General features: G+C 37.2%; 1 protein-coding gene across 9 annotated transcripts in view; it reads left to right on the forward strand.

Annotated features, from left to right (window-relative positions):
- The window catches only part of COL11A1 (collagen type XI alpha 1 chain), a 125,626-nt gene that overhangs the window by 51,335 nt on the left and 53,224 nt on the right, over positions 1–21,067 (forward strand). For all 9 annotated transcript variants that reach the window (XM_077182143.1, XM_077182144.1, XM_077182136.1 and 6 more), the window contains 17 exons: positions 138–194; positions 2,576–2,629; positions 4,049–4,102; positions 4,211–4,264; positions 4,834–4,887; positions 7,878–7,931; positions 8,044–8,088; positions 9,421–9,474; positions 9,563–9,607; positions 10,040–10,093; positions 10,559–10,603; positions 11,738–11,791; positions 13,887–13,931; positions 15,518–15,571; positions 15,652–15,696; positions 18,946–18,999; positions 19,936–20,043. In XM_077182143.1, coding sequence (XP_077038258.1) covers positions 138–194; positions 2,576–2,629; positions 4,049–4,102; positions 4,211–4,264; positions 4,834–4,887; positions 7,878–7,931; positions 8,044–8,088; positions 9,421–9,474; positions 9,563–9,607; positions 10,040–10,093; positions 10,559–10,603; positions 11,738–11,791; positions 13,887–13,931; positions 15,518–15,571; positions 15,652–15,696; positions 18,946–18,999; positions 19,936–20,043 — 930 coding nt within the window. The remainder of the gene's footprint in view (positions 1–137; positions 195–2,575; positions 2,630–4,048; positions 4,103–4,210; positions 4,265–4,833; positions 4,888–7,877; positions 7,932–8,043; positions 8,089–9,420; positions 9,475–9,562; positions 9,608–10,039; positions 10,094–10,558; positions 10,604–11,737; positions 11,792–13,886; positions 13,932–15,517; positions 15,572–15,651; positions 15,697–18,945; positions 19,000–19,935; positions 20,044–21,067) is intronic.

A 21,067-nucleotide genomic window follows, 5' to 3' on the forward strand; every position in this document is an offset into this window, starting at 1 on the left:
TTTTATATCCTGCAAGATGTGAAGTCAAAGATGGGGGGTATTTGCTAACACACTCTAAAACTCTGTTGGTATAGAATATGTATGCTGGCTGGCAGCTTTTTCTTGACACCTGGTGTTCTGTTTGTTTGTCTTCTCAGATTGCTATGAGAGGTCCACCTGGTCCTATGGGACTCACTGGAAGACCAGGTCCTGTGGTAAGTAGACAAAACAGGGGCAGAGATTAAAGAACATGGTGATGTAGCCATGGATCTCATTCTGGCCCTGCCTACCCCTCTCTATTTGTACTTGTTTTGTACTTATTTGAAATTAATATTACATAATTAAAGCTGTAGTTTGTATGCTTATTCAAGGTCTGCAATTCAACCTAAATACTAAATAAATTTTTATGGTCGGTTTTATGGTGTTCAGACAGAGCACACTGCTGGACTTCCAAAACTTGTGAATAGTTTTACATAAATATGCCTCTACATTCAATCATCTCTGTAATGCCATTAGTACAATTTCTTGCAGTAAATATGAAACTCTACAGAAAGAGATACTAAAGCAAGAGTTTGCAGAATCTCCTTTACTCAATATTTAAGCTAAATCTGAAAAGTTTGTAAGAGGCATGCCAGTAAAGAATTAAGAGCCACAGGTTTCTAAAAGAATGACACTTTTTTTATTTCAGTCCTGAATTTGACTCAACTGCTAACAGCAAAGGATCTGGAAATGGCCCTGTGGATGTTAAAATATCTTAGTGTTTGCATGGAGTGTGTACACTTGTATATTTTTAAGCAGATCTGTACAAGAATAATTCTTTTCTACAGTAATTCTTCCAAAAGAAATAGTAGCTACCAAGCAGAAAATCTGGCTCACAGACTCCTGATTCATCACAATTTGGTATTCCACACTTAAAAAGAATAAAATATATTTGGTCTATATAACAAACTCATAAACTATTTCCAGCAATGCATTTAGTTCAAGAGACCTGCAGGATAACATTCAGTCTGTACAGACAAAACTCTGGAGCTGCTCTAAGCAAGGAGGACTTTGCAAAGGCTGGTATGATACTGGCAGTGGATTGGATACCTTTAGCAGAGGTATAACCTGCCTTCATACTCATGCTTTTGTGTTTTAAAAGCCTTCATGAATTCCTGTATGCAAAGTTCATCAAATTAATAATATTAATAGTTGTTTTGCTTCTAAACCACCAGGAGGCTCTAGAAATCCAACTCTTTGATCTAGAAATATTTTTTCCTACAGCTTCAAAAACAAGTTTCTTGGTCTGTAAATTTGTTTTCTACTCAGTTTCTTTTAAGAATGAAAAAGTTGGAGCTTTTAGTCTTTATATGCATTTTATTTTGTTAAATTAATCAGTAGCCAGTAAGATACATTAGTAACATATTAGTTACTAAAAATCTTAAACATAGCAGTGTCAAAGCTCCAGTCTAGCATTGTTTGAGTCTGGTGTTCACACACTCAGGTAACATAGCATAAAAATGAATGTCTGCCATAGTAAATGTAATCAATTATATTAAAAGCAGAGCTTTAATCAGAGAAACCCCAAGAGACTATCATCACTACCAAAACCAATCTCTCCACTACCAGTACCAGTTTGGGATCTGATTTCCAGTTTGCTTATGACTTGAATTAATACCTGCAAGGTCAGTGGGGATCTTTCCACTCTAGGATGTGAGACTCAGCACTAAGCCAAGCCATTAGACAACTTCTTTCTTCCAATGTTAACATAGAAGGATTATCAGTTTTCAAAGGTCGGCAGCATTTGTTTCATATTAAATACATACTTTGAGTCACAACCTGTTTCAATGATCAAAAATACAACTATTCTTTTTGCACATAGTAACAAACTCCCATATCTTCTTTCCCTGAGACTGTATTCTATGTGTCCATGCCAGGATTTTTTGGTTTATTTTGTCTGTTTTTGTGAGATGTCTAACTTGCTTTCACTAGTTCTGCCCCTGATTTCATGTACAGTATAAATGAATATCTGGTCTTGGACTGTTTATGATTAAAGTGTACTCTTAAAATCTATATCTTCATTTCATAATAATAAAGAGATGTGGTTATATAGATTCTCCACTTCTTCAGGGCCAGGTGCACAAAGGACTTGATTAAAACATCACTGAAGTTCATTACAAGATTAGACAGTGTATTTTTCATTGACTACAGTGATCTTTGGATTGAACTCTGAGACTGTTTTTTTCTGTACAACATAGAAATAAATGTAAAAAGAGGTGGCTTTTAGCTCTTATTCCCTACAATGGATGCACGGCTGATTGCCCTACTTATGTTCTTACTCTGCTCTCAAATACAGATATAAAACAAAGGGTTACATTTTGCCTTTAAATCCATGGGCGTTTTCTCTGGTAAGATAAATATTTCTGCCCAGTGTTTATGGCAATGATAAATCAAGGTAGATAAATCTCTAGATACAAATTATGAATTCATACCTCCTGATGAATAGAGGGTTATTTGTTATTTCTCCCTGTAATTCACGTATGGAAATAGAAAGTAACATTAATTTAAAGAGACTTTTGTATACTTAAACAATATATGTTGGTTTTTCTTCATCAAGGGTGGACCTGGAGCAGCAGGTGCTAAAGGTGAATGTGGTGAACCAGGACCCCAGGTACAATAATGTTCCATTATGTTTGAGCATGTTTTATATTTAAGAAAATTTATTCATATCATTAGAAGAAATCAATCAATGATTATGCTTCCTGCATGCAATTGAAGAAAAATAGCCTTCATGATACTATCTTATCGTTTCAATAGCTTGATCAATAATAAAATTGTAGTTAAAATCATTAGCTTGTTCATTCTGAAATATGAAAGTAACAATCTTTGTATAACAAAGAGCAATTATCACATGTAGAGTGTCATCAGTTGAAAAGCTGTTTTAATATTGTCACTTCAGGCTCTTTTCTCTGTTCAATAATGATATTTTAGTCTACAACTGGATGACCGTGGTCTATGAACTTATCAGATCTCATAAGGTGAGGGAGGTTGAATTTGGTTGGTAATTAAACAGGATATTTTCACTATAGATGTGACATAGAAAGAATAAAACTTTACAAATCAATGCATGTTTTGCTTCTCAGCCTACTATTATATAAACTTCTCGACAGTGATGTCAAAGAGCACTGAAGTACATGGAATTCTTTCAGTTTAAACCTAAAATCAATAAGGCGATTGTGAAAGAAATCATGAAATAAGGATCCCAAACAGCTATTTTGCCAGATCTCAAGTAGTATCATGGATTTTATGCATTACTAAGTGCCTGTCTTAAAACTGCACATGGATACTTGGAGTAGAAACATAAAATAAAATAAAAAAAAAGGCATTCTGAACAGTTGTACAGCCTGTCAGTTTGCTTACTTATATTTTTAATGGTTTTTTTTCTTTTCCTACACAATATTTGTGAATGGCTCGTCCTCACCTGAAAATGCATTTGGATGTGGGGGGAGAAAATTTCCACAGTTACAGCCATACAGTCATCAGTGAAAGTTACATGTGTTTGGAAAGTGAAATGTTTTTTCAATCTGGGGTAATTTGGTCCCCCTCTAGTTAAACCCATGTTGTGTAAAGCTAAGACAGCATGTGAGCTCTTTACTAACACAACTCATATTTGTGTAAATATCTGAAATAAGCACTCTAGTTTTCACTAAATAATTATAATGTAATTATAATTATAATTATAATTATAATTATAATAAAATAATTTTGGCATGAGAGGAAGAAGGTTTTTCAAACTACAGGACTGAGATCTTTAAAGCCATGAAAAGACTGTAAGAAACCTACATGGTAACTTACGTCATGTATAGTGCCATCTCATGAAAATTGGTGTTAAAATTCATAATGCTAAGGCCAGTTTGGATGCCCATGTAGTTTTAAAACTAATGGGAATCTGGGAACAAGAATCCATCTCCTAGGGAAAGAAATGCAGCTTCGTGTCGAAAAAAATCTTACCTTGTTCTTGAGGTGAGGTTTTTTACTAGATTTTTGCTGACATTAATGGAATGCTAAATATTACCCTCTTTAAACCCAGGGTCCTCGTGGTGTCCAAGGTGCCCCCGGTCCAAGTGGAAAAGCTGGCAAAAGGGTAAGTAGCATATAGATCAGTTCTGGGTAAATAGTTTTTGTTTAAATGTGTTTAAATATTAATTTATTCCATTGCCTTTTCAAATGTTTGCCCCTTTGGGTTTTTCAGGGACGTCCTGGTGCTGATGGTGCCAGAGGAATGCCAGGAGAACCTGGTGCAAAGGTAAATAATAATGAGACCTGTGGCTTTACTTCAGTCTTGGAATGGGCTAGACAGATTTTATGTAGGTACCACAGTTTCATCCAGGCCAACCCAAAATTCTCCTCTCAAGTGAAAATACTGAGGTTTCAGATAGCTGGGTCAGATGCAAGAGCTGAGAATGAATCATCTATTTAAAATATGGTAATTAATGGTAATTCCTAGTAGTCTGACTTTGGGTTCTTGGGGCATGATTTCTCTCTCTCTGAGTTAGTTTCTAGTTAGAGAGTATCAGTAGTAGTAAAGTCAGTTTTGCAGTTGCAAAGTGCAGCTAGAATCAAGCGTATCCTTTCAATGTGAAAATTCTTTTTATAAAAAGCATAACTACAGCACAGTGAAAAAGCTATGGCATCTTCTCTTGCTACAATTTGTAGGGGCAAATTTTGTGAATTTGATCTATATGCTCAGGCCCATGTGTTTCATTCAGTAGCAAAAGTGTACATACAACCCAAGGGTAGAAACTAACTTTCAGGGGGAAGCCACTATTTATTCAGACAATTTATCATTTACTAAAGCTGTGATTTCTTTCCAAGGGTGACAGAGGATTTGATGGTCTTCCTGGCCTCCCTGGTGACAAAGGTAACCGGGTAAGAAGAAAAATATGTACATTTATACAGCATCAAACTAATTGAGTCCCAGAAATAATTCATTATTCATTAAGAACAGCACTAAGGACTGAGGGAAAAGTTAAAGCAGAATGTCAGCTTTTCATGCTACAAATAATAGCTGTACAATCAGGCAATGTATTCCTCATGAGACTTTTGAGTAATATCAATCAATAGTTTAAATATATATATAGTTTAAATATATAAATATTTAATAAAATATTTAATATATATATAAATATATATATAGTTTAAATATATTTGCAGAATTTAGATCACATCTTCAGCTAGGTTTTGTTCTAATTTTTCTTAGTTCAGGAATTTGCCTGTTGGACTTCAAGTCATTGCTCTAAAGAGTAATAGGGAAAGGAAACTAGCATGAAGTTTCTGTTTTAGGAGCATGCTAAATTTTAAGTTGCTTAGAAGCTTGCACAAAAAATGGATATGAATATTTCAATTACGAACTGAATTGTTTAGTGGGGCTTATTCCAACAATTGCAGCATAAGAAATATCACAGTCAAGTCAGATAAATTAGGAAGATTTTTAGTAATATTTAAAACAACTAAAGTACTTGTTGCTTTTGGAACAAGTCTATGGAACAAATCTGTGGAATGACACTTCATCTTTCCCTACAAAGTGCAGATATAATCACAGCCAGGGATTTCTGCTTCAGATTATATTCCTAATGTAGGTGCTAGCACCCTGCTGAGTGTCCCTCCTGTACTGTTGTCCTGGTAAGCGCAGCACACCATGAAAGAAAGAGTGAATGGGAATGTCAGCAAAGCCGTTTCCAAACGTGCTAAAGCTCACTGACCAAGGAATTATTACCTCACCCTCACCCTTCAGTGGGTAAGCACAGTTGTACTTCCTAGAAAAGCTCAGCAGTGTTGGCTACCAGACCCTAATGTAGTTCTTTTTAATAGCATCTAAGGATACCCTTTTGAGTTCTGTTTGCAATGGAAAAAGAACATCTGCTGTCATGAAGAAATTTTTTTACTCCTCTTTCATCATGCCTGTTTAGTTAAGGAGTGTAAAGCAGTCAGTGCATCCCATAATGGAAGCCCAGCATGCTCAGCAGGCCAACAGCAGAGGGGGCTCAGCATTAAGCACTTGCCGCCTGCACTTGGAGGGATGAACAGCAATTTGGCCTGTGACTCTGTGTCTTTGGCTTGCAATAATAAAAACAGCAAGACAAGTGAAATACTTCTGTTGAAATTATATTTCAGTTGTAAAAGAATCAACATTGAAAAACCTAACTTTAAAGTTTCAGAACTGATTTTAGAATTAGTCGTATTGGACATATGAGTTGCAAACTGAATGTCTCTGTCAAGGACAACTTTTCAGACAAGAGTTACTGAATGAGATTCTTAGACTTCTAGTGTAGAGCAGATTACATCACATGAAGTCATATTTCTTTTAACCTCATTATCTGTGACTTTGAACTTTTCATATTTAGATTTACTAGATGTGCAATTCTTCTTCAGTATAAAAGCAAGACACTTTATATTTTTAAAATAGGCCCAAAGAAAAAGAAATTCAGACTTTAAGAGAACACTTGAAGGAAAGAAAAAGAGCTGAAAAACTGAATGCTGATAATGATAGGAAGTTTTGTTCATACTGAGTGACAATACCAGGACACTGAATGCACACTCCTAATCTATATCTAAGTACCACATGACTGTGAGAAAGGTAGCCCTTAAAGGAATGAACTATTTCAGTATTTGAAAGCCTAAGTCAGGCTTCACCTGGATATTAATTGGAAGCCAGAAAAGACCATGCCTCTCATGTCATCTTTCAGAAGTGTCATCAAACATATAGAAAAACACATTCTCTACCTGCAGATAGCATAGAGTAGTTGCAGAACCTAGCAAAACAAATTAATTGCTGTATGAATTCATCTTGAAGGTGTTAGAGAGCTGTTCATAAAATTTCACTTTCTCTTGCATGCTGGAGGAGGATAGAAAGGCAGTAGAATAAAGTCCTAATATCCCGAGTACTGGGGGATTTGCTCTGGGTATATGAGGGTTACCTAAAATTCCCTAGGAAAGTTTGGAAGTGTAAAGAACAGAGCCACTGAACAGTGGCTCCATATATCCCTACCAGAATCCCCAGCAGTGGTCAGGCTCCTTGGAGACACTGATAAAATTAAGGCAAACAGCATGAATACTTGGGTGTTGTCCAATGCCAGAAGGAAGTCACAGTCTCAAAGCCTGCTGCCCAAAAGGAGGTCAGTCAGTGGTGTTTGAGCTCTGTAGCACACTAGTTCTCTTTAGGAACTGGGAAAGAAAAATAAATCCTAAAAGTATGGTCCAGAATCCACTGAGGTTCTGCATATATAGACTTGAAAAGCCCCAGCCTCTGAGGGGAAGTGTGGAAGTCTGGCTGCCTTCCAAAGCCTCAGACAAACCAGTCCCAAGGCTCTCAGTAGCTGGTGCCAGGGTGTGTGATTCTGAAAGGTGGTTAGTAAATCTCTGGATATTCCTGGGCCCTGCAGATGGTTTCTTAACTTCTGCCCCACTTACACATCTTATTTTACTGCACTAATACATTGTGTAGGGGAGAGGGAAGGTACTGATGAGACAAAGGAAAACGTGAGAAACATTACCTTTTGTAGATGTAGTTTGTGTATGTTCTGGGGCCAAAAATCACAGAATCAGAGCATCGCAGAATATTCTGAATTGGAAGGGACCCACAAGCATCACCAAGTCCAACTCTTGTTACAGAGTGAAATTGTACAAATGCAAATTATGCATTGTTTCAAAAATGCTCATCTGTTCTTATACTAAGGTAATGAAAGATTTCACTGAGTACTAAAACTTACAGATTTGTATCACTTGTATCAAAACAAGACATGTTTTGACACATCAAACTTCAGCTAACATATTTGTTTTCATTTCCCTTCCCATCCATTATTGTTTCCAGCAGCAGAAAGTTTGCAGCAGTTATTTTAATGACTTTCCTTATCCTACAGGGAGACCGTGGCCCACAGGGACCTCCTGGCTTACCTGGTGAAGATGGATCAAGAGTAAGTTGCTGTTCACACAGGAAAATCTAGAGTGAATCCTCATATAATGGGAATAAGGTCATGATGGTGTTGGTTTTTTTCCTAAGACTTGTTTCCTTTTGCACAAAAACAGGGAGAAGATGGTGAAGTTGGACCAAGAGGTCTCCCAGGTGAAGCTGTAAGCAATTCTTTCTTATTCTTCTGCTTCTGTTACAAACAAAAGTCACATTCAGATATTTTCCCAATCTATTGAACTATTCTGAATTGCAGGTATAAAAATTATTTCACATCTTTGCATATAGAGAATACTGTTTCTGGCTGAAAAGAAAACAAATGGAATGTTTGGCTTAGGGTTGAAACGCTGCTTACAGGATTAGAATTAAGTCAAGGATATATCCAGCTAAGTATATACAAATTCCAGAATCACAAATGCTATTTCTTATCCAATTGTGGAAAATCAGTAACTGCCGTCCTTGATACATCAGAATACAGCCAAGCCCCTGTTGCTTTTAAAGTATTACCTAAATTTCTACTTATTAGAAAGGAAGGCCTGGATTCTCCTCTTATTTCGCACTACTGTGCTTCATTGTGTATTTTACACTTGTTTCACATACAGAATTTCCCCCCCTGTCAGTTGGAATTCTGCAGGTGCTGTCACTGCAGAAGAGAGTTCTGCATTGCAGGCAAGAAATCAAGCCTCAGAAGGGGAATTTTTCCCTCAATGTCTGATCTACTGCTGCCTACTCACAAAGTACAAACACCTTGCTACAGTCAGTGTCAGTGATTTGTGACTATGTCATGCTCAAGAGACTGGAGACTCCGTTCTGCCTACTTTAGCAGCAGAACATGAATGATGGCACAATAATGAAAACTAATACGCATTGACACAGTATAGAATGAAAGGCTTATGTTATAGACCAAAATCTTGTTCACCTTATTGATGAGAATAGCCATTGGTCTTTTGTGAAATTTTTTAGGGATAAGAACAAAAAATATAATTTTTGTTTCCAGAATGTCATGTATTTATTGTAATAAGATTATTAGCATTTTTAATTACTTAGATAAAAACATCATTTTGTACTTAGAATAGTAGTATAGAGTATGGCGCACCATCTTGTTTTCAAAAGAAAGGAATAAAAATATGTATGTTACTGTTCAGGTCAGACCTTCAGGCCAAGACACAGCTAAAATTTTAGTGGAAGATGCTGTGCCAATGTTCTGCACCAGGAAATATAAATATCAATCTCCCACCTTTCTCTGAATTGACCATACAGAGGTCAAATCAAAGTTTGCCCTTCCACTGACATCCTGTTCAGAAATACAGTGTCTTTGAGGAAAATCTGTTATCAGTAAATTTTTCCCATTCTTCTTTTCTTTCTTCCTAAAACACCCAGGCTGCCTCCCCTTCATCCTTCCTACTCCTTATTCCATTTCTCAGTCAGTCCTCCTTACAGGCATTTCTGTTCAGAAAAAATCATGCAGGTGTCAATAAGGGTTTCTTTTCTTGCAGGGTCCACGGGGATTACTGGGCCCCAGAGGAACACCTGGGCCCCCTGGACAACCTGTACGTATGAGCTGTCGAGTATTTCCACCTTCCAGAAGGAAAAAAGGAAGGCCACTGAAAATTGCTCTTGTTATATTGTTTGTTGTAGGGCATTGCAGGTATTGATGGACCTTCAGGCCCAAAGGGAAACATGGTGAGTAAGTAAACTGGGAATTAGAAAGATTCTAAGAATGCTTTCCACATCCTCTCATCCCTGCAACTATGCCATCCCTTCCATTTAATTAAACTTCTATGTCAACTATTTGGATTCATTATGATTTTATATGGAAAAGGCAAGGCTTCTGTTACTTAGTTTTCAGCCAAAAGCCCTGACCATGCTTTCTCTCAGACTCCTTTAGCACCATGGACTCCAGTGCTCAGGTCCTATGTGTGGGCTGTTATTCTCTGTTAAAGAAAAGGTCATGATATTCATTAGCATGAAAAAATTTCATACTGGAGAGAAAGTTGCTGGTAGACTTTAAAGAGGGAGGAACAAAGATGAGTTTGTACTCCTTTTAGTCCTGACAATGAAGATCTGTAGTTCAGAAATGCAAACCTAATGCCCTACTATTTTTTTGCATGGTAGGGTCCTCAAGGGGAACCAGGACCTCCTGGTCAGCAAGGAATTCCAGGCCCACAAGTAAGTGTAAAAGAACTCTCAAGAAATACGATGTTATGTGCAGCAAATGTTTAATAAATGAAAATTACTAAAAGGTTAGCTTTTCATGTGCAAAACCGATAAAGCTTCAAGGATTTTATAAATAATGCTGCAAATGTGCCGAGGGCAGTGGAAGCAGAGTTTTCAAGTAAGTCTTCAGAGGGATTTTTCATTCAGGAGAAAAATGACTCATTCAGTGTTCCTGGAATGCAGCAGGAATGGCCACACCTGGAGGAGGGCTCTGAATAGGATCTTGTTACAGACCTACTGCCAGAATAGTGGCTTGTGCAAAAGACTCGCACAAAACTTCTGACCTAACTTGTAAGGGGGAAAAAAAAGCCACTTATATTTGCCCGTGTGTTGAAACAGATTAATGAGAGACCTTTAGTAGGGTGAATGTATGTACATTGTTCTCCCTGGTTTCTCACACTGGTTTCTTTCTAACAGGGGCTTCCTGGTCCTCAAGGTCCTATTGGGCCTCCTGGTGAAAAAGTAAGTTACAGCATTATTTTGTTAGTTCACAGTCAGTCCTGTGCCACAACCCTGTTTATCAGCTTTGCTATCTTTTATGGAATAGTAATCTAAATTTAAATATTAGATCTTCCTGAAATCATCAATACATGAATAACCAATTAATACCCAATGGCTTTCCTCTCATATACCCTTTTTCACAAGCATAACTTCCTCCTTTTATTTTGGATTAATTTTGTGTTATTACTTTCAGAATCCCATCCACAATATTAAACAATTTGTACTTGTATGTTACTTAATTTCACAGCAAGCTGCAAAAAGTATTTTTCTTAATCTCTTTTTTATTATGAAGTTTTACCTATTCAAGTCTAATTCTGTTCTTTTTTCAAGGATTATATTATGACATAACTGCAGTTTAAATGGCATACTGTAGTGTCCTTTGATGGCTTTTTCCTCATCTGTTTGCACACGTTCTTGTGGCTTGAAAACTGTCTTCTATTCATTTAAAACATGTCACTACTGAATTTTATGCTAATTTTATTATTCTCCCCTTTTTGCTGAATTCCTGCTCAATTCATTCTTTGATTTTTCTCCTCTTCACTGTTTACTCTATTCTTTTGGAGAAATTAATACTTTTACCTGTCAGTGTGCTTAAGTATTATTCTAGCAAAATGGAAAGTCCCGTGATATCTGCATTTCCTAGGTTTTCACAAAGGCATTCCAGGCTTTTCAGCTATGAGCACTGGAGTTCTGTACCCTGCACTCTTTGCCTCTTGAACTTGTTGATAACTTTCATTGGTAAATCCTTTTATTCCTGAAATTCTAAATAGTACTTAATTTTGTACACTGGAGAACTCTTCCCCACCTTGTGTTATGTATTGTTTGTAGGCTAATTCCTGAAGCCTGTTCTCAGGCAAGCATCTCATTGAAAATTATGGATCATTTTTGTAGGCTAAAGATTGTAAGAACTGGCCCTACTTACATATGGTATAAAAGTGTCATTCTGGCTTTAGTTTTATTTCTGTCATACCCCTGATATCTATATCAAGGGACTTAGGTATGACTGCATTTTATGTCCTTAGCTTTTTAGGGTCAGTCACATGTTTGGGCCTGTTTGCCATTGTGTTTAAGATGTGTGTTTGTTACTGCATTTAGGGACCGCAAGGCAAGCCTGGCCTTCCTGGCCTTCCTGGTACTGATGGGCCTCCTGTAAGTAGAGAAATATTTAATCCTTTGAATGATAAACTACTTTTACTAAGTGACTTCTGGATACCTGTGTTACAGAAACAAAATGGAGGGGAAAAGCAATGGTAGTCCTAGTTGGCAACAGCATTATAAAATCCAGCTAAAATCCCTATGTCATTTGAGCTGTTAAAACAAAAATAATTGCATTTTTGAAGCAGCTGCTAAAAACATCTGTGGGCTTTTAAAATGTGGGCCCAGATGTTGAAATGCCTCTGCAACATCTTCAGGGATGTGTAAATAATCTACTAACACACAAAGGGCCAAATCCTGTTCCACTGTATCCTACCATGTCAGTCTGGCAGAGCAAATCAGCTGTAAAAATGTTCACCACTTGTTCTCTGAGGAAATATGGAACAGGCTGCGTCTTTCTCAGCTTCCTGGCTTAAGGTGCATATTAGGAGTTTAAGGTGCTTCTTGCATTGTCTCAACTGGGACATACCTAAGCCAAACTTTGTGATTGCCAAAAAATTCATCTTCACTGTGAGGCTGCAATTGCTCACATGAACAGAGCGTAGCCACTTGAGCAGCATAGCTTAGGCATTCAGCTTAAATGGAATCATTGGCCATAATGGCATGCCCATACACTTGTTTTCTTGCAGCAAAAACATACTTTTTTTGTACCACTAAGAGCCTTTAGACAATGTTATTTCTGAGATCTTGACTATCGTCCCCATGCAATTGTCCCTTGCAATTTTTCTTTTAGGTGAAATCTGCATTTCTTAAACCTGACTTTTTGCAAGGTTTAACAAGGTCATTGCAAATATATTGCAAATACAGAACTGTTCCCAGTGCTCTCACAGTCTAGTCTTTTACCTGCCAAAGTACCAGTTTAGTGGAGAATGTTAAGTGTGCAGTGATTGTCCAGCTGAGTGTCTGTATCTTGAATAATTGTCGAAACATTTGAATGTTTCCGCTTATCCTTTCCTGTATACTGGAACCAATGTTACTTTCCAAACACGAGCATTATTTGTCATCTGCATCTTGTTAAACCTTCAAAGCAGGGGGGAAATGCTGTAAGAGATAATCGGGCGTCAGCACAGGTCTGTGCCTGACACAGACCCCTGCGGTGGTTGGTTGATCCCAATCAGCAGGCAAATACCCCCCTACTCACTGGCCCACTCCTCCCACAGCAGGGGAGGGCACAGAATCACAAGGGCAAAAGCAAGAAAACTCCTGGGCTGAGGTAACAGCAGCTTAATAAGTGGAACAAAGCTATGCACATAAGCAAAGTAAATTAAGGGATTGATTCACTACTGCCAATCTGCAGGCAGATGGCCAGCCACTTGCTGGGAAGTTGGTTCTGAATGTCCTCCTTCCTCCTCCTTTCCCTGAGCTTTTATTACTGAGTATGACATCATATGGTATGGAATATTTCCCTGGTCAATTTGGAACAGTGTCCCAGCTGTGTCCCCTCACAGCTCCATGCCCTCCCACAGAGGAGTCACAATTATCTGTTAATCTTCAGTTTCATTAAATTGCCTTTAAATGTTGCCATTTAAGTGCAAGTTTTGTAAGAAAGGAAAACAGTGGATTGGCTAATGTTTTGAGTGCTGTAGTATTAATGTCAGTGATAAAAAGCAAAGACTAAAATGTAAATTTATTTTGTTTAAAAAGCAAGTCACCGTTTAGAACAAAGATATAGAACGTTGAAACTAAATTAGCCTTCTATTGAATCTTTTGATAAATTCTACAGTTTGAAAAATATTTTTAGGAATGTTTTCATGCTACAAAATAAATCACCTATTTTTCAAAATCAAAGGGGAGAGTCTCTTATATTAAAAGCCTCTTCCTGCTGAAATATTAATTAAACGGAAGGATTGCTCAGCATATTCCTGAAAATATGGACATGAATGTAACTATTGTCCAGTGTTTCCTTTTTTATGCAAATTATATTGGTATTGAAAGTAAAACATTGCCTCAAAATTTTGTGTGTCTATTCTAATACAAAAGAAATGTGATTAAAGGCCTAAAATTCAAAAGTTTAATTGTGTTTTTATAATAAAATGTCACTCCTTAAAAAATACTGCTTTTCAAATCAGATACATTTCTCTTAAAACAGGGCCACCCTGGCAAAGAGGGTCAGTCTGGAGATAAAGGTGCATTGGTGAGTTTTAAAACTCCATTTATTTACATAGATTTCAAGAAAACTTTGGTGGTTTTTCATCTTTATGACACATTTGTCACATTTGTTCCTTACAAGAACTATTTAAGATGACAATAGACAACCCATGACACATTCAAAGCATCTTTTCACAGATAAACATACATTAAAAATATTAGAGATTGTAAATAATATAAAGATTATTCTTTTAAAGTAAACCTCATCTTGGAGTTCATGGAGTGGCAATGAAAAATTGCACACGTTTCATACAAACAACTTGCAGATATTTTGAGTTTTCAATTCTGTTGTATGGAGTACTCACAAACATTCTTCAGAACTTGCTTTTTTTGAAGGTATAAAACTACATGCAGAGACCATGCATTTTTTAGGTCATCTTCAACTCAGTGTCAGTGTAAAGTATTTTTTTCAATTTTATGAAGTCCTGAAAGGGTCTTGGAGCTCCATAAAGTATTCTGCTTACTCATTATTGACCCTTATTTATCCAGAATAGCACCCTTTATAGCACCTGAATTCAGTTTCAGTTTTCAGGGGCAATACTGAAAGGTTGTATCCTGGATGATAGGATGAGTGAATTAAAAGGACATTTCAGAAAGTACAGCACCACTGACATCAGCATATTATATTAGTCCAAATTGTTGTTATCTGTAAAAAGACGTGTAAATTTTTTCCTGATATCTTAAGAAGATAAAACTTACAGCATTTATGTTTTGCAAGTCCAGGCCTGTTGCCATCTGCCAGTTCTTATGTCTCTTGAATTTACTTATCCATTTCAGCCAAATTTGATAGAAGGTTCAGTTTCTCAGAGATTGTAACAGTCTAAAGGTTTTGTGAAAAGACACGTTGGAGAGAGGAAAAAGACCCTATCAATGTCCCCATTAGTCACAGATTTTGTAATCTGTCCATCTCAGACATGGGAGAATCAGCAGAGCAGCTCAGAGGTATCATGTTTCCAGGCTTCCTGGTTTCCACCCTTCACAGAACTCAGTTTCTCTAGGCCCTGCCCTCAGATTGCATAGATCCAAGCTGAACATCATTAAAAAAATCAGCAAAATGTGACTAAAAGAATCCAGGCACCAGTCAGTATTGGTAGCACCATGAGCCTTTTAGCTTCCAGGCTTGGAATGACATTTTTGGTTTTTTTAAAGACCATTATTTTTTGTTATTCCCATTATTTTGGTCTCTATTTGTGACTTGTGACATCATCATAATTAGCCTATAAATTTTCTCCAGTAGAACACCACTGGTTTCTAAATGGCCTATTTTTTTGTTTCTGATTGTTTGTTCCTTTTTACAATTTCCATTGTTTCAGATAATTTATATTATGGATAGATGCTTCCCAAATATACAAGTTAAATCCAAGTTCACAATTAGTTCACAATTCTATTAATAGTTTATAGTGACATTGAATGGTGCTTTTTAATGCCTTAACTTTTCTTAGTGGCAGGGAGCCCAGTGTTATTTTGCTGTCTCATACATTATACTGAAAGAAAAAGGATTAGACTCTGAAGAGAACTGCTTGCTAACCAAAAACTGTACAAACAAATGTTCTTTGCTTCAATGTATTTTAGGGGCCTCCAGGTCCTCAGGGTCCAATTGGATATCCAGGTCCTCGAGGTGTAAAGGTAAGATTTAGTTATTATATTCCTCCTCTCACACCTTTTGAATATATGCATGTGGGTAATTATTTATATTCTTCCTTTAGGGTGCTGATGGTGTACGTGGACTCAAGGGATCCAAAGGTGAAAAGGTAAATCTGACTGCAGTTAATTCTTTTCCCTTTTTACACTGCAGCCTCTTCTGTCTCCTTCACTGCAGTGTGCTTTATGTCACAGCAGTGAGTTTATTTTTGCCTTTCCCTAAAGGCATACCAAGCCCAGTGCCTAAATCAGTGACCTTCGTGGTTATTTACACTGGTACAAAGTGAATATAAAACCTTCATTTATTAGAATGGTTTTCAGTCCTCTTTTCACCAGTGTGGGTAACTTCTCTCTAAAGTGGCCTTGAGTAGAGAATTAGACATGCCCTCCCTTATGAGTAGATACTGTAGTGGATATTGAGAGGCTTGTGCATCAGAGAGATTTGTGGTGGCAATACTGTTTTTATCTGTTTTGACAGAGCCATAAAATAGATCTGTATTTTTTATGTACATCGGTCAGTGGCTTTCTAGGTTCAAGGTATTTTGTCCCAGATCTTTGGCTTTGCTGAAGTGGTGGACAGCCCCAGTCAGATCTATGTATATGAATGTGAAGAAAGCTCTTATTTCCCCTGATGCCATTAATTCTGTGTGTAGAGCTCTTCCTAGAGCAAACACCAACCACTGTGGCCTGGGCTGACTCCTGATGGTCTGCGGTGGCTGAAACTGCAGCCAGTGCTGGTTTAAAGTCACACTTCCTTAGGCACTCAAAATAAGAGACACACAACAGACTCCATCAGTCATACCTCCTCCTGAACACACAAATCCACTCCTGTGGCTCTGCTGGCTAATATATGTATCTATATATAGATAGATACATGGTCTACAGATATTTATAGATATTTCTAAAGCAGAAGACTCCATCTTGCCAAAAAGCCTGGATTCAGAAATCAGCCCAGATGCCAAGAGCTGCTGTACATTTTCAAGCCTTCCTAAACCACAGTTGTCTAGGCTGCATGCTCATTTTAGAGTTACTCATTAAATCTAAGATGAAAAAGAGTGTGTTTAACATCCATGGAGACTGGACAGTTCAAAACCCCAGATTTGTCTTGTGCTTTATTGGATGATTAATATCCTGCTTGGACAAAATAAAAGACATATATATAACTACATTTCATAGATGTGTGTATATATCTCTCTGTATATCAATGAATACAGATTAGCACAATGTCTGCAATGCTTCTGTGTTCCTAAAACTGATCTCACAGTTGCAGTAAGGCAGTGAATTCTACTGTATGCCTCCAATGGTCACACAAAGCTATTTCTTCTTTGTTCTCTTAGTGTTTTAGACATGTGTTCACAGCCCTTTTTGTACTGAAATTGTTCAGCTGCATTGCATGGGGGAGAGCAGTGCAAGAGAACAAAATAAATAACCTTAGCATTCAAGGAAGCTCCCATAGATCCGGAACGGTCCAGGGATATCAGAGGAGGCCTATCTCTGTACTGACCAGTAAATGTGACTAGAACTCTTTATGAAGAGTTTTATTTTATTTTTTTGTTACCAGTAAAAACTTCTGTTATTCAGCTCTCTCCTCCTACACAGAAAAAAATCAGCTCTTGTAGATCTCAATAGCAGGAACCTCACTGTGAAAGCTGAAGAAGTGTTTCAGCTCATTCAGCAGCCATTTGGTCAGTAGCTGGCACATGGTCAGTCTCATGTAATTATTACTGGCCATATTACTGGCCAGAACCAAGCAACTTTTACAGCTGAAGCTTTTTTGATGTATTCTTCACACTGCCTTTTTCATTTCTTTCTAAATATTAAGAAAAGCCACCTTTAAATTTAAATGTATGCAATATAAGATGACCACATAAAACTTTGTTTCATCATATAGAAGCATGGCAAAACAGCTTTTAGACTGGTTTTTAGTATATTTTTTTCTTTGAATTATAGTGTTGCTTCTTTTGGGTTTTTTTTTTGCATTAACACACTTTATTGAAAAACTGTATTTGCTTGTTCGATTTGTTTTTGGTTTATTTTTTTGTTTGGTTGTTTGGTTGGGTTTTTTTGTGGGTTTTTATGGGTTTTTTTGGAGGGGTTTGTTTTGGTTTGGTTTGGGGTTTTTTGTTTTTTGTTTTTTTTTTTTTACTTTTGATGCCTCCTTACCTATTTTGAGTTGTTTACCACCACCAGATCTACTTCTATCACCCTTTCCAGGGTTATTGTTGCATACTCTGTGACTACTTTTAAATTCAAAAGGGCTTTAGCCCTGAAATCCATCTCACTTGGATTTCAGGGAGAAGGATCAGGGAGAAGATAAAATTTGTGTGGGCCTAGGAATGCAAAAAGCATAATCCTCATGTTCTTTTTGAACATGAGGATTAATTACAAAACTTTATTGCTTCTTTTTCTTTTGGTTTTTTTTTTCTTCAGTAATGTCACGTGAGCACATTGTCACTCTCTCTTAGTTTTATTGACAGTCCAAATATTACTCAGATTCGAAATCAGCAGCATTACTTTAGCATATAAAAAACTAATAGCATCATAGCAAAATATTTTACTGTGTTATTATTCATCACAAAGAACTTTGCTGCCATGTTACAACTAAGCATCAGGTGAAAATGGAGTCTTTGTTGCCTGGACTTTGGAGCTGATGTTCTATGATGAGTCACACAGAATCACTTCAAGATCATTGCGTCCAACCCATGCCTTAACACCTCAACTAAACCAGGGCATTGAGTGCCACATCCAATCTTATTTTAAACACATCCAGGGATGGTGACTCCACCACTTCCCCAGGAAGATAATTCCAGTACTTGATCACCCTTTTGTAAAAAACTTTTTCCCACCTATATTTCCCTTGGTGCAGCTTGAGACTGCGTCCTCTGGTTCTGTCAGTGCTGCCTGGAGAAAGAGACCAGCCCTATCTGACCAACACCCACCTTTCAGAGAGCTGTAGAGAATGATCAGGTCACCCCTGAGTCTCCTTTTCTCCAGGCTAAACACCCCCAGCTCCCTCAGCAGGGCACACTGCTGGCTCACGTGCAGTCAGCTGTTGAACAGTACCCCAGGTCCCTTTCTGCCTGGGCACTCTCCAGCCACACCATCCCCAGCCTAGAGCATTGCAGGGGGTTATTAGGCCACAATGCAGGGCTTGGCACTTGGACCTGTTAAACTTCAGAAAGAGACAACCAAAAGCTGATCAGTTTATGGTGGAGCAACACATAAACAGCTCTGCTGAACACATCTGGAAATTTCTGGTTGTATCTGAACACACATACATGTGTAAATGCAATTTGTCTGAGTATTGTTCTTGTACTTCAGCATGGAGACCAATTTACAGGTGTTTCTGCCTTTTTCAGGGTGAAGATGGTTTTCCAGGATTTAAAGGTGACATGGGTCTTAAAGGTGACCGGGTAAGCATTTATTCATAGCCCATATATTCTTAAAAGTTTAAATTTTATTGTTTTGAAAGGATCACTGAAGTGAACAAATATACTTAAACCAAATATAAAATAAAGGCTTATATTAGAAATATTAAAATATTTCTATTCTCTGTGCATGCACAAATTCAATCCACAGATATGGTTCTTGTGAATAAAAAATGGCACAATCATAAAGAGGAAGAGAATGTCAGTCTTGAATATCCTTTTCACTGAGCTTCTTCCTATGGAATTTTCTTTCCCAGATTCCAAAATCTCGAGTATTTTCCTGAGTAAATGTTATCTATCTAGGATAAAGATATTTCCATTCCAGCCCAGCATTTTGCACATCTCTGCCAAAATGCTGTTTATTTAGCCCAATGGGCATTTACTTCCTTTCTTAGAAGTGTTGTGGAGGTTGTAAAAAAGCTTTACATAAGAGGCTCCTGGCCTGTATCTGTAGTGTGTATACATAAATAACTGTGAAGATGGTAGCCACATAAGTACTTAGATAAAGACATTTTTCTTCCTATGGACTGCCAAGGTGCCTTCTCAAAAATTTAGGAAAGGAAAAATATGAATACAGCTTCCAAATGCAGCTCTCTTTAAGCAAGACAGCTAGGCTCTAACACTCTGAATGTGACATTCACTGCCTAATTTTTATATATTTGCATTTATATAATGAACATAAGTAGTGATATTTCCCTAGTAGGAAACTGGACAGGGCATACAGCAACCTGATCTATTTGGAGATGTCCCTGAGCACTGCAGGAAGCCTGGATGACATTTAAAGGTTCCTTCCAACCCAAACTATTGTATGATTCTATTCCCTGTTTAGATTTACTGAAAATTTATTTTCAAGTAATTGTAGGTATTCTTTCCAATATATTCATGAATATTGTTCCATATTTATAAGATGATGTATTTTAGGGAGAAATTGGTCAGCCAGGCCCACGAGGAGAAGATGGCCCAGAAGGTCCAAAAGGTCGAGCGGGTCCATCTGGGGACCCAGGTGCTGCTGGTCCTGCTGGGGAAAAGGTCAGTAGCCAGAAATCAACATAAAAATGCCATTGCCTCATAACATAGCTGGAATCCATTACCTCCATCACTGAAAAACAAGCCTTCAGATCTGCAAAATCTTTTTGTGAAACTACTGCAGCAGACCACTGGAGTTCCCATTTGATCAAGGATTGAGAATCCTTATCTTGTAAGTATGCAAAGAGGCACTGTAGTACTCCACCTGTACGTAAGGCAACTCCATTCTTACCCCAAATTACATACAGTGCATGCCAGCTGTGGAAAACACAATGCAAATAAAATAGCTGGGCACAAAGGAGGATGAAGGTGCTGCTGAAGAGTGAGTTCATATCGAGTCATAGTACAACAAATGGTGACTTGGAAATTTTTTTAAATGGAAAACATTGCCTGAATACAAATCCAAAATAGGATTAGCAAAAGGGAAAGGGGAGGACTGATGAAAGGATGGTGAAAAAAGAGAAATCAAGCGCAAGGTACAAATCTCCATAGAATCCTGGCTTCAGCAATGATCATTTGAGTTTGGAGTAAAGGATGGAAAGGAGGCTGAGAAATGAATGTGTCTATGTATACTGTCAGAAAGGAAAGGTGATTTCAGCAATGGTAATATAAATAACTGGAGAAGTATGATAATATAAGATAATATAAAATAACATGAAATTATGGTTCAAAAATGTGTATACTACATATATATAGGTGTAAACATATATCACTTAAGTGAGAAGATGCTGATGAAATTATTTCCCTTTAGATTTTTTTGGTGAACTATGGCTTCAATTCTAGTTTTCTCTTGAAAAAAAATAGGACAGAGGGTGCATAAACCAAATGAAAACAAAACAAACCTTTTTTAAAATAGTTGGTAGATTTTAAATTTAAATTTGAGTTATTTTTAGTTCTTCTTTTTCAAATTGCTTGCTATGAATACAGTTTTTCAACCATTTCTTCTTCACTGTGACATATTTGGGACTCTCACAGTATACAAGTCAGCCCTAAATATCAGAAGATATTTGAAAAAAATGTTGGTGTT

The sequence above is a fragment of the Agelaius phoeniceus genome, chromosome 8, assembly GCF_051311805.1.
Source record: "Agelaius phoeniceus isolate bAgePho1 chromosome 8, bAgePho1.hap1, whole genome shotgun sequence".
Taxonomy (NCBI): Eukaryota; Metazoa; Chordata; class Aves; order Passeriformes; family Icteridae; genus Agelaius; species Agelaius phoeniceus.